Here is a 19,539-nt window from a genome sequence, read left to right as displayed (position 1 = left end):
CTCATGGGACGGCTCATTTATCTTCTCAACACACGTCCTGATCTCTGTTATTCCATTCACATTCTCTCTTAGTTTATGAAAGCTCCACGGGAAGAACACTGGCAGGCAGCTCTTCGTGTAGTTCGTTACTTAAAAGGGACACCTGGTCAAGGGATTATTCTTAAAGCTGACCCTGACATACCTTTGACAATTTATTGTGATGCAGATTGGGGGGCTTGTCCCTTGTCTCGTTGATCACTCAGTGCCTTTGTTGTCATGCTTGGTGGCTCTCCTATTTCCTGGAAAACAAAGAAGCAGAAGACGGTTTCCCATTCATCTGCAGAGGCGGAATATAGATCAATGGCTGCAGCACTCCGTGAGATCAAATGGGTCCGGCGTCTCCTTAAAGATCTTGGCGCAGAACAGACAGAGCCAACACGTTTTTTCTGTGATAGTAAGGCAGCCATACATATTGCGTCGAATCCTGTTTTCCATGAACGAACAAAGCACATAGAGTCTGATTGTCATTCAGTACGTGATGCGGTTAAGGATGACACTATTGTTACTCAGCACATCCGAACAGAGTCTCAGATTGCTGACATTCTTACTAAGGCGCTAGGACGAGCTACATTTCAAAATGTAGTGTCCAAGTTGGGCATCGTGAATCCTCACTCTCCAACTTGAGGGGGAGTATTGGCGTAGATATACTATATTAGAGATAATGATCGAGAGTTTGTGATAAGTCTTAGAGATATAGTTAGACATTTCTATTGTTAAGGAAGTTGTCGTTGATGATAAGGCTAAATAGCCGACTCTCTTATTGTATAAATAGGTTGGCATTGCCGTTCTAATAAGACAAGTACTTTCGATATCTAAATCTACACTATGCTTTCCCAAATACGAGAAATCAGTAAATGTATAAGCAATTGTAGATTTATCTAATTTCTTCTGACAATTGAAGATCATCATTAATCTTTATATTTTTTTTCAATTCTCTTCTTTGAGTTAAAAATGCCTTTTATAATATGTTTAATATTTTTGAGATTATACAACCATTAAAAGTAATTATATCTCTATAACTTGAACAGTCTTCACTTTTCTTCATTTCTTCACGTCAAACTTCGATTATTTTCCCATAAATTCAAAGTTTTGTTTTTTTGATTTGTTATTATGCTTTAACCCTCTAAATGTGAAGAGGAGAAAACCTAATGTGAAAGCCTTCTAAAAAACCCTCTCATGTGAAGGAGAAAAACACCGGGGGAAAAAGATGACGGCACATAATAAAATATTAACCATGCAATATGCATTAATAAAATAAATAAAAAAAACAAAATGAATAATGTAAAAAAAAAAGACTTGCTGGACCGTTCCTTATTTAAGTGTGAAGAAGTCTCTCTATGCCTTTTCCAATTGGGAGAAAGCCAAAAGAGAAAGCAACCACCACCGTCGCGTCCCGAGAAAAGTCTCGACCCAACTGCCCCCTCTCTACCTTTCCTCGAAAATTCCCGTGACCTTCGAAAAATCCATCTTCACAAGCCTTTAAATCAATCATCCCTAAATCTCGGGATCTACGCGTGTTCCGTGTTTTCTGCGATTGGTTGATTGAGGAGGATAATTTGCGTCTCGTTCTGGCTTTTCCGATTTAGGGTTTGTTTTCGATTCTCGGGTTAGGGTTTATTTGGTTTGTGATGGGTGAGGAGGGTTCCGCGGTTGCCCTGGGCGATGGATTTCCTCCTGATGATCTTGATGTTGGTTTTGAGTTTGAAGACGACGATGAAGATCTCACTATTGACTTCGAAACCATTTACCGTATTCTAGATGAGAAGCCGCCCGATTCTTCTGAGGTAGACTGACTTCTAATTTCTTCGTTTTGATTCTTGAGTAATTGTATATTGATTTGATTGAAACTAAACTTGTGAGTGGATTACTTTTTTTTAGGGTAGCCAAGAAAATTCATCTCCAGCTGGTTCTGGTTCTTCACCTGACGAGCTTAATAATTCACACTTGCAAAATGGTATTTTGCTAACTCTATGTTTACTTCTTAAGCTGTTTAAGTAATTAACTTCTCTTGTAATTATCTTCGTTAGGAATTCAGATGGTTGATTCGTTTGCCTCTCGGGATTCTTATACCTTAAGAGGTTCGCCTTCTGGGACTGGTTCTTTTGATGACCATGTCAAACTTGCCTCTGGCCTTAGTCCTTCACCTGCTCGTACTTGCTCCGCAAGTCTTAAAGATTGGTTTTCAGTGAGCCCGGATGAGAAGCCTGTCGAACCCTATGCCATGTCTGCTTTTTGTTATCACTCCAATACTCTCGGCAACGGTGCGGATAACCCTCTCTCTCCTGCACACAATTGCTACAATACAAGTGGTCCATCCTTAACAGAACATACCCCTAGTTTCGCATTTCAGTTCTTTCCCAATAAAGAAGAAGCTGTGAATGATGTTGACAGTGGTGTAAGTGAGTGTCTGTCGGATGGTGCCAGACGGATGGTTTTTGATACACACGGGAGAGTAGACTACGGATCTTCAGACAGGAAACCTGTTGTTGATTTCTCTAGTGCAAGAGGGATCGGTTTCAATTGTGAAAGTAATTCCTCAGTTCCTCTTCCCTCTGCCAAACCGTACAATCGTTTTGACAGTCACTTTGCTGATAACTGTTCAAGCACTTTTCAGGGTAATAAAGCTGCCCCTGTGAAGGTTAAGCCAGAGGCTGAGTCAGAGAAACTGGTTTGCAGTTCAGTTCCAAAGGAAGAAAGCAATATTGACCCTGTTTATGCACCTGGGGAAACCAGTCATTGGTGGTCTGGTGCATCTGGCTGTTCAGTCTCCTATCAGACAGATATTCAAGAAGGATTCGCATTTATGGCACAGCAAACTGGTTTCCCTAGTCAAGACAGTGGCAACTCCAGTAACTTTTATGATTCAAATGCATGTTTGCAATATGTTGCCGCAGATCCGAGCTCAGCGACACAGATCAATGGGTATGTAGACTCTCTGACACAAGTAAACCAAGAACATATTCAACCAAGGAGCGTTGATTATAATTTCTCAAATGCGAGCTTAGAATCAGTTCAAAGTCTTTCTCCAGAAAGTATATCCGACAGTGATGATGATTCTGATGTCTACATAATAGAAACTAATGGTCAATCTGCAAACCCATATCGACCTCTAGCTATGAAAATCCCCGTGGTTTCTTCACAGTATTCTCCAAGTGGTCATACTTTCAATCAACCTGGAGGCACGAGGCTCCAGTCAAACAAAGAAAATATGATCTTTCAAGCTGCATTGCAGGTTAGCAGCTGTTGATTCTGTTTGACTCTCTCACAGGCACCAACTATATTTATTTCTATTGAAAATCTGTTTTGCAACTCTGCACATGATTTAGCTGAGAATGTTACATGGAGCTATTATGTAGTGAGGTCCCTGATGATCTTCTGTTATTTGGATGTGTCGCGAGATTGCAATTAACGACAGTTTCATATTTAATTTTAATTCTTTGTTTTACCTCAGACTCATTAGGTCTACTGACATTATCTGGATATGACAGGATCTCTCTCTGCCTGAAGCTGAAGCAAATCTTCCTGATGGTGTCTTGGCAGTTCCGCTTATGAGACATCAGGTATGTACCAAACTATCAAAATTCAAACACTCTCTGAAGATGTCCAAAACACACGTTGAGAAATTATAGGCCTCGTGTACTTTATGAACGTACTGTATATTTAACTATGGAAATTTGGCCCAGAAATGTGGAATGGACTGATATAGTTACTTGACTGTTTCTTTATTCTTACTCCTGGACAGCGAATTGCATTGTCGTGGATGGCACATAAGGAGACAACTGGCTTCCCCTGTTCGGGAGGAATTCTTGCTGATGATCAGGTTATTGTCTTCTGTTGTAATCCTTTTCATGTCAGTAGTTAACAGACATGAAGCTTTAATTCTGTCAGTTTTCTTAATGTTTTTTTTTTGAAACCTGGTATAATTATCTTTTGCAGGGACTTGGGAAGACAATTTCCACCATAGCACTCATACTAAAGGAACGGTCTACACCTTCCCGAACATGTGAAGAGAGTATCAAGAAAGAAGTTTTTGACTTAGAAAGCGAGGGTGGAGAATGTGCGTCCTCAAAACCTAATGGACAGAGTGAGCAAGTTGATGGAAATAGTGTGGATAAGGTGAGGGGAAGGCCAGCTGCTGGAACGCTTGTTGTCTGTCCCACAAGTGTTATGCGACAGTGGGGTGATGAAATACGCAAGAAGGTAACTACTGAAGCGAAACTCTCTGTACTTGTATACCATGGGTCAAGCAGAACGAAGGATCCTCATGAGTTGGCTAAATATGATGTTGTGGTTACTACATATTCTATCGTGAGCATGGAAGTACCAAAGCAGCCTCTTGTTGATGATGAGGATGAGGAGAAGGATGATTTACATAATGGTGAAGGTGCAGCTGCTGGCCTGTGCCCAAACAAGAAAAGGAAATATCCTCCCGATTCTCAAAAGAAGGGCTCAAAGAAGAAGAAACGTCTTGACCGCGCATCGGCTGAGGCTCAGTCGGGCCCTCTTGCAAAAGTTTCCTGGTTCAGAGTTGTTCTGGATGAGGCACAGAGCATTAAGAATCACAAGACCCAAGTTGCAAGAGCATGCTGGGGCCTTCGTGCTAAACGGAGGTGGTGTTTGTCTGGTACTCCAATCCAGAATTCAATCGATGACCTCTATAGCTACTTCCGGTTCCTCAAATATGATCCTTATTCTTCCTACGTTTGGTTCTGTAATTCAATTAAGAACCCTGTAGCTAAGACCCCGGTGAAAGGATATCAGAAGCTGCAGGCTATCCTTAAAACAGTGATGCTTCGCCGAACTAAAGGTCAGTCTACTGATAATGAAGCCAAATTGCTTTCAATGTTCATCTTAGGTTGTCTTTGTTGGTTTTTAACTTGTTAATACATTAGGTTCACTTATTGACGGGAAACCCGTAATCTCTTTACCTCCGAAGTCAATAGAGCTGAGAAAAGTGGAATTCACTGAGGAGGAACGTGATTTCTACTCCAACTTAGAAAAAGAATCTCGTAGTCAATTCCAGGTATGTCTGTGGACTATATATACCCTTATGTGGACTATGTTTTTGTTTATTTATGAATTTTCGTAAAATACCATGAGTTTATGTGTTCTTATGCACTTGAAAATGCATTTATTCATATTGATGTTTGAAGTTTTATATTATTTTATTAGGAATATAAAGAAGCCGGGACAGTAAAGCAAAATTACGTAAATATTTTGTTGATGCTCTTGCGTCTTCGCCAAGCTTGTGATCACCCACTTCTCGTTAAAGGAGAATACAGTTTTACTTGGGAATCCTCTCTCGGATTAGCTAAGAAGGAGAATTTCTCAGAAACTTCATTGCAAATTTGTGGTATCTGCAATGTAAGATTCTTTCATCAGACTACTTGTTTTTTCTGTGTTTCCTGATGAATGTGAAAGTGAAGTCCTGAAGCGCGAGTGAATGTTAATGCAGATCCTTGAGTTGTTCTCTTATCTCTTGTTGTCAAACCATAATATAGATATCTCGACTAGTTCTGAATCTATCTCTCTACTCTACTTTCAGGATTCACCTGAGGATGCTGTTGTGTCAGTCTGTGGCCACGTTTTCTGCAAGCAGTGCTTTTATGAATGCCTTACGGGAGACGATAATATATGCCCGATTGCAAACTGCAATGGCAGACTCACTGCTATGCCTTCCATGCATGATAATGCCACTTCAGTTCATGTTGAGACTGTTGACTCTTGTTCTGAAGGTCTTCCATATGAGTCATCAAAAATCAAGGCTGCTCTAGAGATCTTACAATCACTTGCCAGGCCGCAAGATCTGACAGATATAAAGCAAATCACTCAAAAGGGAGCGGACTCCAGTCTTTCTGCAACTCCACTCAAGGTTGTTGGAGAAAAAGCCATTGTTTTCTCTCAATGGACGAAGATGCTGGACCTGCTTGAAGCTTCTCTTATAAGTTCGCGTATTCAGTATAGAAGGCTCGATGGAACAATGTCAGTTGCTGCTCGAGATAAAGCAGTGCAGGATTTCAACACTCTCCCTGAGGTACATAGCAATTAATGAAATCTTGAAGAATTGGGTTTGGTTCGCTTTTTATGATATGTCAAGACATGATGATAGTTGATTGATTGACTTTATTTTTTGTTTGGGTAGGTTACTGTAATGATCATGTCACTCAAGGCTGCTAGTCTCGGACTGAACATGGTAGCAGCGTGTCATGTTCTAATGCTAGACTTGTGGTGGAACCCAACAACGGAGGATCAGGCTATCGATAGAGCACATCGCATAGGACAAACAAGACCAGTAACAGTGGTTCGATTCACAGTGAAAGAAACAGTGGAAGATCGCATATTAGCCCTTCAGGTATGTGTAATTGGTTGACTTGATTCTCTTTCATCTTCAATATTTCTCGCATTTGATCTCGGAACAATTTTGTCAATGCAGCAAAAGAAGAGAATGATGGTAGCGTCTGCATTTGGTGAAGATGAAAAGGGAAGCCGACAGTCTCACCTCACAGTGGAGGACTTGAACTATCTGTTTATGGCAGATTAATGAGAGCTCTTTTTGACCAGTGCGTGGGTGGGTACATATATGGTAGGATTTTTCTTTGTGCAGTTTATGGAGGGTGGAAGAAACTATTGGTATAACTGACTACAGGTATGGGGGAATATGAAAATAGGAAAAAACTGAATTTGATTGGTTACTATTCTATTTGGACTTTTTTAGGTATTGCAATGAAGACATAGTCCTTTGCTTTTGAATCACTCATTGTAAGAATACATTTTGATTGGTCCCTCAGGTTAATTAGAGCTTTTACTTCTTCAAGATCTTCTCTTTACTCGTTACATTGCTATAAGTAGTTTTCACAAATTGTTTTTAATTTTTTTTCTGTTTTAGCTAGATCGAAGTTTGGTATAGATGGATTTTTAGCAAATTTGATAAAACATGGTTAAGCATCTTAAACAGGGCATGTCTTAATTGCTAGTTTACAAAAAATCTATTAATTAAATTAGGATTTGAATATTGGTTTCTAATTTACATATAACTAGGAGGTCTTTGAAAGTATCAGTTTTGCTAATAATTGGTAACAATTTTTCAATTGGTAATAATTTTTCACAACCCCACTCTTAACTTATCTACGACTGTTTTGCTTTTAACCGGTCAAAGTACAAATCAAACTGAACCGGACTTACATACTGACACTAGACCGACTACGTGTGAAGTCCTTATGGAGGAGAACTGTCAAACATAAACTTTTATTTTTGGCTGTTGATGATGTGTGTGTCTGTCGTGAGAATGAAACTACACGATGTTCTGATTGATCTCATAGTATCTACACCATGAACATTCTGATAAGTTGGTTCTGCTGCTGCCATGAGCATCCCTTTGCTTTGCTTACCATGGGCAAGATCATTAAACCTGACATTGTCAAGCTCCGCAAATCCCGTTTCGAAGATGGATATTCTGAATCATTTTAGTTATGATCTATATTAGATATATATGTGTCTGAATGATATACTGAAATTAAACTATAATGGCATTGTTTGACTTTGATAGAATATCCTTCAGCATAAAGCTGAAGTAAGTCCTCGTGAATCATGATGGTGTATCAGTTCCGCTTCTGAGACATCTGGTATGTATGTAATTTCTTAAAATTAAAACGTTCTTTGTAGATGTCGCAAAATACAAGCTGTAGAAATCAAAAGCCCAGTGAACTCTTTGTATCAACTGAGACAGCTAAAGTAATATCGTTTAACATTCTTTCAAAAAAAAAAACTTCTGCTCTAAGCAACACAAAGCGTAAAACTGTTTTTTTGTGCGAATTAATTTAACATTCTTTCAAAAAAAAAAATCGTTTTATGCTTCACAGTTGAGGTTCTTTTGACACATTGGTCTTAATGATTTTCCACAATAGCGAAGCTAGGAGGATCCAAGCCACCTACCGCCCAGATCCGAGAACAACTGTAAGCTAGCAATCAGGCTGCTGCTCTTCTTAATTCGTTTTGGGAACACTTCACCATATATCATCTCTTTAGTTTAAAAACATATGAACGACGTTGCTTCATAATTTTTGTATTTGGGTTTTCAGTCACTTGAACCCCAAAATCTTCTAAATTCTTTGTTTTACTTGTAACAATAAGCTCTCTTGGTTAAAGTTCATCATGTCTATTGTGCCTAGACAAAATCATAGAGCTTAAGATTACAGCTAACTATGAAGGAGAATAGCATTTTTCCTACCTCATTTAACTTAATAAAAAATCCCATGCTTGGGTCCGTAAAACAAAAAGCCTTCACCTCTCTCAAGACAACAAGTGTACAACAATAACAATGGAATCAGAAGAACAAAATCTAAACCAGGTGAGACATTACAAACAAAAGAGTATTTGCAGGCTAGACAATAGTAACCTTTACAACAACACAAGTGACAACCCCCCCCCCCCCCCCCCCCCCCCCCCAAAAGGACCAATCTCAAAATCTAGATACCGCAAGAACAATGAATTTGTTGAAACAATCCAAAGCACATGGGCACATTAGATATTTAATCCCCCCCCCCCCCCCCCCCCCCAAAAGGACCAATCTCAAAATCTAGATACCGCAAGAACAATGAATTTGTTGAAACAATCCAAAGCACATGGGCACATTAGATGTTTAATCATCAAAACTACGGTTGGGCCACAAGAACAACATAAAAATAACTTACACTACAAACTTACAATTTTAATAAGAATATTGGCAACTACATATATAAAAAACTAGCCATAGATATTACCAGCAGCTATGTATACATACACCACAACCGAAACACCTCTTACAGAAAAAAAAGACAAGACGATTAAAGAAATCAGGATCATCCAACTAACAGTAGTTTCGATCACAAATTAGAACCACAAAATACAAAACAAAGGACGAAAAACATTTTATCAACCAAACACACAAACTGAATGTCAGTTTTCTGAATATTTATTGATCACTGCTATAAAATAATTAAGAACTCGCATTCAAAAACATAATAATGTTTATATAAACACGTATTAAAAATACAGACATTTAATTAACAAAAAGTTATACACAATATAAATCTAAAAAAACAATAAATATAGCTAAGCTTCAAAAGCATATATGATTTATAGACATGAAGGTACATTCTACTACAACAGTGAGACGAATTGATATAGTTGAAATGAAATTTGGTAGTCTATACATAAAAGTGTTAATTTATAATATGAACAATCAAATATTATAACAAATACTAAACTTTATGTTACACAATTAACAAACATTCCGCACGAAGCGCGGACACACCACTAATCTTATTATATAAAGCTTGGTTTTTCAAAGTTGCTAGTTAACATGATCGCGACATATGTCAATTAATTTATTAAGATTGTGACATATGTCAAAAATATGTTACAATTCTCTTTTATTAAGATTTAAAAATATTTAGAAAAAAAAAATTATTATTACATTTTTTTTTGGACACTAGAAAAGGAAAATTATTACAAAATATAGTTTATTGTTCTTTTTAGGAGTTTAGAAAAAAAAAATTATTATTACAAAGTCTTTTACAATTATATTTTTATGGTTCTTTTTATAGTCTTTTAAAAATATTTATAAGAGATTATAAGAGAAAATATTATTTTTTTAAAAACAAATCATAAATAAAAACGAATTATAAAATCCTAAAAGTACAAGAAATTATTTAATAAAAATCAAATAGAAAAACTAACTATAAAATAAGTGATATTCCTTTTTTAAAACTTAAGAACATAAAAATGTAAAAGTACTCTTATTATTTTCATATAAGTAACTAACTTTCCTTTTTAACAGATAAATGTATGCTACAAAAAATAAACCAAAATAAATATTATTTTCACATCTGTATTTAGGTTGGAGCTTCCTCATATTATTTTCACAAAAATAGTATTACAATAAAAATATTATCTGAGTATTTTCTTTTAATTTCTTTAAACAACTCAATTTTTTATCATCCTTATTACATCTTATGATGCTAACATAAGTTTTTTTTTAATTATGATATTTTGTCGTACAAAAGTATGTGTGAATATGAGGAATATATTTTTGTATGTATAAGACACAATATATAATTAACTAAACATGAATGTTTTACTGAAAATATATTAGTTGTATAAAAATCTTAAACAAAAACGAATTATAGTTGCAATTTTCCTTTCTTAAAAAAATTAAAAGTAATCTTATTTCTTATAAATAACTAACTTTTTTAATAGATAATTTTGTGTTAAAAAACTATAAACCAAAAATGCCTTCAAATATTTCACCCGATATGATTGTGACATTTGTAAAAAAAAATTAAATTGTGTATGTATCAATAAAATCTATCATTATGTGAAAATATTTTTTTTTTCCTAAAATCCTAAATAAAAGAAATTTGAAAAATATTTGTTTCCTTTTTTAATCTTAACCAAATAAGATTTTTTTTTCCTTTTAAATCCTCACCAAAGAGAATTGTAAAAGTATTTTTATTTTTAAAATTTAATGATAAACAAGATAATAAAAATATTTAATTAAAAATATTAGTGATTTTGAGAAAATTGTTTTTTGAAAATATCAACTTTTAAAAATTGTTAATATTTGCTGGAAATAATTATTTGATAGTAATTTTATTTCCTAAATCCTAGAAAAAAATAATTATAAAATATTATGTAATTTATTTTTCTTTTCTAACACCCTAAAAACTGTAAAAAAATATTTGATAGTTCTTTCCCTTAAAAAAAACAAAAATCCTATACAAAAGATATTTGTATCATATTTTTTTAATTCCTAATCAAAAGAGAATTGTAAAAGTACTCTTAATATTTTCTTATAAGTAAATAACTTTCTTTTTAATAGATAATTGTATGTTAAAAAATTATGAGAAAAAATAGCTACAAATATTTCACATCTATATTTAGGTTTAAGCTTACACATATTATTTTTACAAAACACAATAGTATTTACATGAAAAGTATTACCTGAGTATTTTCTTTTAATTTCTTGATACAACTCAACTTTTTATTATCCTTATTACATCTTATGATATTATCATAACTTTTAATTTTGATGTTATTGTCGTACATGAGTATATGTGAATATGATAAATATGTGTTTGCATTTATAAGACAACATATAAAAAATAATTAAACATAATTTTTCTATTAAAAATAGAATAGTTGTATAAAAATCTTAAAGAAATAAAATAATTAATTTCCTTTTTAAAAGTCTAAATAAAATAAAAAACGTAAAAGTAATATTATTTTTCTTATAATTAACTGAATTTACTTTTTAATAATTTTGTGTTAAAAAATATAAACCAAAATTAACTTCAAATATTTCATCTGATATGGTTGTGATATGTGTCAATTAAAAAATTAGATTGTAAATGTGTCAATAAAAACTTCCATTATGTGAAAATAACTTCTTCTTTTCCTAAATTCTTAAATAAAATAAATTTCTAAAAGAAAATTATTTTCTAATCTTAACCAATTAAGATTTTTTTTTTTAAATCGTGACCAGAGAGAATTGTAAAATTTTATTTAATAGTAATTTTTACTTCAAAAATTTAATGATAAATATGACAGTAACAATTATTCAATTAACAAGAAAAAATGTAAAAATATTAGTGATATTGAAAAAAAATGAATTTTGAAAATTGAAACTTTTAAAAATAGTTAATATTAACTGGAAATAGTGATTTGATAGAAATTTTTTTTTTTTTAAAATCCTAGACAAAATATAATTGTAAAATATTATGTAATATTAATTTCCCTTTCTAAAATCCTACAAAACTGTAAAATAATATTTGATAGTTGTTTTTCTTTTTATAAAAAAAATCCTAAACAAAATAAATTTGTATAATATTTTTAAGTCCTAACCAAAAGAGAATTATAAAAATTTATTTGATAATATTTTTAAGGGAGTGTTTGATGATAAACATGATACTAAAAATTATTTAGTTAACAAAAGAAGTGTAAAATTAGTATTGATACGAATTGTAAAAATAACAATTTATTTTATAATAATTATTTTATAGCAATATATTTTTTCTGAAATTCTAAAGAGAAAATAATTGTAATAGGTTATATGAGAATAATTTACCTTTTCTAAAATCTTAAACAAAATTCTAAAGGAATATTTATACAATAGATTGTTTTCTTTTTTTTTTAAAATCCTAGAAAAATAAAATTTTAAAGACTTATTTAATAAAACATTAAATTAGTAGATAAGAAGAACATGTATAATGTTGTCATTGATTAGATTGGTGTATTTAACTTTCATTTCTTTTTACTTTTCATTTTTTTATTTCGGATTGTGTTCAATGTAAATGTTTATGTATAGTAATTTTTTTCTAATCCTTAATATAAAGTTTATAACAACTCATCTATGCACCATGATTATAAAATACAAATATTAACCTGAACTTATGTGTGAAAATGAGTTTTAATTATAAAATAAATCTCAAACAACGTATGCAAAAAAAAATCATAATACTATAATAAAATGATTTATTATTTTATGGTTTTTATTAAATTAAAACATCAAGCAAAACCGTTGCAACGCTACGGGTTAATATCTTGTATGTAATAAAGTATAGATTTAAAAACTAATATATAGAGTATAATATAAAATTAGTAAAAACATATGTCTGTTTTAAAATTTCAAAACATATTATGTGTAAAAAATCTGTGTTTTTAATATGTAATGCAAAAGTAAATAATTGTGTTAAAAAAACTAAAAGCAATTAAATTAAAAGGGGGATACATGCCAACTATAAAGAAAACAAAAGGAAAAAAACAGAAATTAACAATACAAATATCTACATATGCGGGGGATTTAGCAATTATTATATAATTTTTTTTTAAAAAGCAATTATTATATAATATATAGGATATATTCTAACCATTAAGTTGCTATGTGTATTTGGTTAATTATAGTTTTTTTTTGTTATACAATAAAATTTCCTTAAATAAAAAGGTAAGAAGAGTAAATATTAATAATGATATTTTATATAATAAATTTAATTTATCAAAAGTATATATGTAGTTGATTTTGGCGAAAAATAAACATAAGTGCAACACAAACAAAAAAAAAACTAAATTTGATTTTTAATACTATTATATAATTATTATTTTTTTGCAATATATTATATATAACATGTCAGTTCATAAAATTTTCCGTTTCCATATTCTATCTTTGACTAATAAGATGGCATAAAATCTCCTTTTTTTTTGGTCAAGGTCATTAAATCTATTAACTGCCACGAAAGAATATTATTCGTATTCACCTAAAACTAATTATTTCCATATACAAAAAATACAAAAAGTAAGAAATCGAATCACAATCTTTCCATATAAATAGATTAAAAATCCAAGCCTTACCTCTTTTTGCAACAAAACCTCACTTCGTTGCGTTACGTATCAACCACCCATCACATCTTCTGGTCTTTTCTCAAAATCTCACTTCCTAATGATTCATCAAACTATTTACAATGTGTCAATTGCATTGTGTCTTTGCACTCTTTTCGCGTTTGTTTTTTCTGATAGCCCAGAAGCAATGAGAGATCTCGTTACGGATTTGCCTGGTCAATCTGGTGTGAGCTTCAGACATTACGCCGGCTATGTCCCGGTTGATAAAAAACATGGAAGGGCTATGTTTTATTGGTTTTTCGAAGCTATGAGTCTTCCAAACCAGAAGCCTTTAGTACTGTGGCTTAATGGAGGTAGTTAAACTCAATTTTAGCTTCCAAGGCAACATGTTCATGTTAATGTCTTAGATTTAGCGGGACGCGTGGTTTGATTCGTCTTTTTCAATTCATTATATAGGGCCTGGATGTTCTTCTGTGGGATACGGAGCAACGCAAGAGATTGGTCCATTTCTTGTGGATAACAAAGGAAACAGTCTTCAATTTAATCCCTATGCATGGAATCATGGTATACCAAAATTTTTATATATTACAAGTTCATTATCAATTTATCATATCATTACTATGTATATACCGTACATATATATAGTTTCATCTCTAGGTGCATGGTCTTTTGGCAATGGATGAAACTTGTTCTTTATATATTACTGTAATTCCATTTCCTTTACCAGTGTGAAAATTGTTAATTATATAAATAAATGTTAGTAAATACGTTAAATTTGGTAATGCGTGCAGAGGCCAACATTCTGTTTCTAGAATCCCCTGTTGGTGTCGGGTTTTCGTATTCAAACACAAGTAGTGACTATAAAAAGATCGGCGATGAATTTACAGGTATATATGGATGTATTTATTTATTTTGTTTAATCAATATGTTCATTCACTTAGATTAAGGGTGACCATGTACCATGTACCATGTAATAGATGTCCGTTTTTTTTTTGTGATCCATTTTGTTTTTTCGAAACTCGTATGAATGGTGGAATATATATGTGCAATCCGTATATATATTCTTCCAAACCTAGTCGGAGACTCGTAGCTGTCATGAATACCCAGCGCGTCCGTAAATGTTATTTGAACTCTAAGTTTATATATTTATTTAGATTTTACATTTTATGAAAATAAATTGCAGTATATGATTATATATCAAAAAGATTTTAAATCTTTTCTTCCTTAGATTTGAAGTTTTAAAATGAAATTTATATATTTCTGTTTATCCATATGTATATAGTTAACAAATATATTATACGAATCATATCGTGTATAGGGGGGATCTACAAACAAATATAATTGGGTGCACATAAATTTTCTTCACTGCATTTTAGTTTTTGGGTTGGAGGCATTTCTATAGACCTTATGGTATTTGTTAAAGAAAGTTAGAAAGTTAGAAATTAGACGGGGGCACCTGACCCCGTAAATTTGAGTACTAGTGACCGGTTTTCTTTAAACGAGTTTTTGTAATCGATATTTTCTTTGTTTTTGTAAATTTACGGTTATTTATTTTCAAATTTTGTTTTGATAACGTATCAAAGCGATTTTTACTATATTTTTCAATTACTATCTTAGACGTCAAATATATCACTATAAAATTTATTACACGAACCTGACGACTGCGTATGACATGACCTACAGCGAGAGACGCATACTCCTTTATTCAAAAGTGGTTGGAGAGGTTCCCAGCTTACAGAGAAAACGATTTCTATATAGCTGGCGAGAGCTATGCAGGTTTGAATTTAGTACTAAAAAGACTTTATATATATAGTAGTTTTGGGTCAACATCATTGTCTATGGTTTTTATTCATGTTCTTATTGACAAACAAATGTATGCAGGAAAGTATATACCGGAGCTTGCAGAGGTCGTTTATGACAATAACAATAGAAATTCCTCACTTCATATCAAGCTTAAAGGCATTCTGGTATGTTTGATCTTTATACTACATACAAAACATCATCTTGCTTGATTGATATCTACTACGTTTAGTTGTAATGATATTGGACAAACTTACATCATCCATTATTCAGTTTTCATTTTGAAGTTAACGCTAATTTGATACTTATCATTCTCATAAGGCGTACAAAAGTATTGAACACACTATGCGAAATCTTGTTCATCTACTCATTCCTCTTGATATAATGCTATTGTAAAATTAATTTCAGAGGATCTTTAACTTTAAAACCAATTTGTAATAAATATAATAATCTATGTCCCTTGTATATGATTTAAAATGATCTCTTCAACTGTGGGATTTTAACAATATTTAATACGTGGTAACTGAACGTTTTAGTATTTTAGTACTTTTGGTTTTATCATGCTAAACAAATTTAATTTTTCCATATATGATTCTGTAAAATTGATGATATTTAAATTCTTATCTTCTCTTGGTGGTTAGCTTGGAAATCCTGAAACATCGGAAGCCGAAGATTGGGATGGATGGGTGGATTATGCATGGAGCCATGCAGTAATAGCAGACGAGATGTATGGAGTCATAAAAAGAAATTGCAATTTCAGTAGTAACACTACTTGGGATGTTAAAGAATGCAAAGACAACGTAGACGAAGTAATCAAACAATATCACAAAATTGATCAATACAGTCTCTATACTCCTACCTGTAATGGAAATTCAACGCCTAGTTCATCCCTTGATTCGACGAGAATCAGGACTAATCTTCGCAATTCCAAAATGGTAACCAACTAACTAAGACTATGTCGCATTGAATGTTGCAACTAAGATTTAATTACCTGTAACTCTCAATAGATGCCGAGGATGATGGGCGGATACGACCCGTGTTTGGATGATTATACGAGAGTATTCTACAACAGAGCAGATGTCCAGAAAGCTCTTCATGCAAGTGATGGTATTCATCTAAAGAATTGGAGCATTTGCAAGTACTACTACTCTTGTTTATTTATTTTATTAAACTTTTTTGCATATATATATGTATATCTTATCTAAAATATTTTCTTTTGCTTTTTCTGAGAAACAGCGATGATATTTTTGATAATTGGACGGATTCAAAGCCCTCAGTTTTGCCAATATATAAGAAATTAATCGCGGGAGGATTTAGAATATGGGTTTACAGGTACACTTCGAATAGTTAACTAATAAATAAATATGCTGAATATTATAAACTTTGTCTTACTTTGGCGTAGGATATTTGATTATCATTATTTTGGTATTTTCTCATACATATACGATCATTTGCTTGTTTCTTTCCTTCTCGTTGGTGTTGCCTCAGCGGCGACACAGATGGAAGAGTTCCCGTACTCGGGACAAGGTACTGCATAAACAAGTTGGCATTACCCATTAAGACGTCGTGGAGGCCATGGTACCACGAGAAACAGGTCAATATGATAGCATTCAGACAATTACTTATCGGTATCTTAATAAAATAAAAGTTGTTATTTTTTTTTTTTTAATAATTATTAGGTTAGTGGATGGCTTCAAGAATACGAAGGTTTAACTTTTGGAACCTTCAAAGGAGCAGGACATGATGTGCCTTCCTTCAAACCCAGCGAGTCGCTTGCGTTTTTCTCCGCCTTTCTCAAAGGAGTTCTTCCTGCTTTATCGCCGTAATAGAGAGAAAACAACTGTATTGAAGATTACAATAATAAGCTAATTAATAATATATTTTTAATATATTTTTAATATTTTTGACACATACTATTATGTGTGTTTTTGAATAATGGAATTTCCAGTTCCACCTGAACCACTACAAGAAAGCAAGAGGATTCACAACTAGAAACCAATGAAAAATAATCCATAAAAATTCATCGAATTCGTCGACAGATTGTATTCCATCCAGAATTCGTTGGGAATTTAGGCCGAATTCCTGACAAAACACGTCCATTGGGAATTTGAAGATGAATTACAATATACTCCCTCTGTTCCTTAATATTACATATTCTAGGAAAAAAATTTGTTTTAAAAAGATCAATTTTTTATATTTTCAAGACATGTTTTATTAACTAATTGCAAATTTCAAAAAATTTAATTGCATTTACTGAATTGTTATTGGTTTAAAATTATGAAACAAAGATAAACACAAAAAAATATGCAAATTTAATGTGTTTTATTAAAATGTGTGAAAAATCTAGAATATGCAACATTAAAAAACAGAGGGAGTATATGTTAACTAATTGTTGTTATTCCCGACGACCGACAAAAAAAAAATCTGTCGGTAATATCTGACAGATTTCCTAATTTTTTTTTAAACTAATACGTAGTCGTTTGAAATATTCAAATTCCTGACATTGTCTTTTTCCGTCAGAAGTTTGCCCACATATAACTATAAATACCACTTCATCTTATTCACAAAGAAGCACAAAAAATTCATTCTCTTAATTATTTTTGTTATTGGATGGATAAATATTTGAACCTAAATATTTTACAGATCTGAAGAAAAATTTACTTATCCAGATGGTATTAACCAAATTCATGGTGGTTCCTCATAGAAAACCGTAAGCTATAAAAATTCTTAACTTGAAATTTCCATACTCTACTCGTTAGAATAATAGGAATATTGAGGTTGGTGGAGAATGGAAACATTCATATATAAATGAGTTTATGTCATATTATGAGATTTGATATCTTCATGAAGAACGAAGGGGTTATGGTAGTACTAGCAAACCTCATATTGTGGATAAGTTAGATGAATCTAGCGCGAACGTAGATTATGGTTTAGACACATTTTTACCTTCGATGGTTGAGGAAGGAGATAGATGAGAAAAACCCAATTTAGAATATATGTTAGATACAACTAAAAAGGTATTGTACAAAGGCTGTAAATATGGCCATTCACCTTTATTATATGCAAGTAGATTAATGGCCATAAAGACGGATTACATTTTGGCTGAAGAATGTATGGATGCGATTGCTAGTTTTGTGAGAGATATTATACCTGAGGATAATCTTGCACCTACGAGGTTCATAAAATTTTAGCTGGTCTTGGTTTATTGACTGATCGATGTACACATGATAATTGCATGATTTACTGGAAAGAGGATGAAAACCAAAAGAGATGTCACTTTTTTTTTCGAAAACCTCGCTATCATGAGTCAATCAAAATATTTTCAGTTCTATATAAATGTATGTGGTATTTTCAATTGACAGAAAGGTTGAACAGACTATACGAGTCAGAATGCACAAATGACCAATGAGATGACATGCAGAGCACTCAACAAATGGTGAGATTACACATCTTTCGGATACAGATGAGTAGAATAATTACCAATCAGTATATCCATAATTTACGTATGAGATAAGAAATTTCTACTTTAGACTATGTAATGATGGTTTCGACCCATTTAGAAAGCATGGAAGATAATATTCATTGTGGCTAGTAATTATGACACCTTACAACTTACCTCAAGATTTGTACAACTAACATGAGTTTTTTTCCTCTCCATTCTCCTCGAGGTTAGAGCATCCTAAGAGATCACTTGTTGTGTTTCTTCAACCACTAATATATAAGTTCGAACTACTATGGAAGGACTGAGTTCTTAAATACAATGTTTCATTTGAAGAAAAATTTTAGAGGTGTATAGTATTATGTGGACTATAAGTGATTTTACAGCATATGATATATTATTTGGACGAAAAGCTCATGGGATACTATCTTGCTCTTATTGCCAAGATAGCACATATGCTTTTCAACTGAAACATGGATGTAAAACGTGTTGGTTTGAGTGTCACAGAAGATTTCTACTGGAGGATCATTGTTTAAGAAAAACAATTAGGTGTTTGTCAGTCTCTCTCCAGAATTACTTGGATGTAATTTATGGACCAGTAAAAAGGCTTATGTGCTGAAAGGACGCCACAATGAGGTGGAAAAGGATATTATCCGGTAGCGGTGTTGGAGAACACCACAATTTGTATAAAGGGGTATTTTTTTGAGATTTTCCATATTAGAAAGATCATTTGTTGAGACATAATCTAGATTTCAAGCATGTTGAAATTTTTTTTGACTGTCTGATGAACATTGTTCTAAATTTCCAAGGGAAAACATAAGATAATGTGAAGCCAAGACTGAATTTTATTTATATTTTTTTTTGTAGCGAACTTCATGGGCATTCACAAG

General features: G+C 32.6%; 2 protein-coding genes across 2 annotated transcripts; both read left to right on the top strand.

Annotated features, from left to right (window-relative positions):
* The first annotated feature begins 1,393 nt into the window (after positions 1-1,393).
* On the top strand, positions 1,394-6,853 carry LOC106389734 (helicase-like transcription factor CHR28). The gene is made up of 11 exons (XM_022695087.2): positions 1,394-1,823; positions 1,918-1,993; positions 2,067-3,271; positions 3,528-3,599; positions 3,782-3,859; positions 3,976-4,846; positions 4,932-5,062; positions 5,212-5,403; positions 5,585-6,073; positions 6,182-6,391; positions 6,473-6,853. The coding sequence occupies exons 1-11, from the start codon at positions 1,668-1,670 to the stop codon at positions 6,578-6,580; spliced, it is 3,588 nt and encodes a 1,195-aa protein (XP_022550808.1). The 5' UTR covers positions 1,394-1,667; the 3' UTR covers positions 6,581-6,853.
* A 5,509-nt stretch (positions 6,854-12,362) lies between these two features.
* Positions 12,363-17,302, top strand: LOC106399791 (serine carboxypeptidase-like 32). The gene is made up of 10 exons (XM_013840243.3): positions 12,363-13,763; positions 13,867-13,974; positions 14,202-14,297; positions 15,094-15,186; positions 15,292-15,377; positions 15,852-16,145; positions 16,218-16,348; positions 16,447-16,542; positions 16,699-16,804; positions 16,890-17,302. The coding sequence occupies exons 1-10, from the start codon at positions 13,511-13,513 to the stop codon at positions 17,034-17,036; spliced, it is 1,410 nt and encodes a 469-aa protein (XP_013695697.1). The 5' UTR covers positions 12,363-13,510; the 3' UTR covers positions 17,037-17,302.
* Positions 17,303-19,539: the final 2,237 nt, after the last annotated feature.

This window comes from Brassica napus, chromosome C1, assembly GCF_020379485.1.
Source record: "Brassica napus cultivar Da-Ae chromosome C1, Da-Ae, whole genome shotgun sequence".
In the NCBI taxonomy this organism is placed as follows: Eukaryota; Viridiplantae; Streptophyta; class Magnoliopsida; order Brassicales; family Brassicaceae; genus Brassica; species Brassica napus.
Note: the sequence above shows the minus strand (reverse complement) of the source record. Positions and strands in the feature narration are given on the sequence as shown.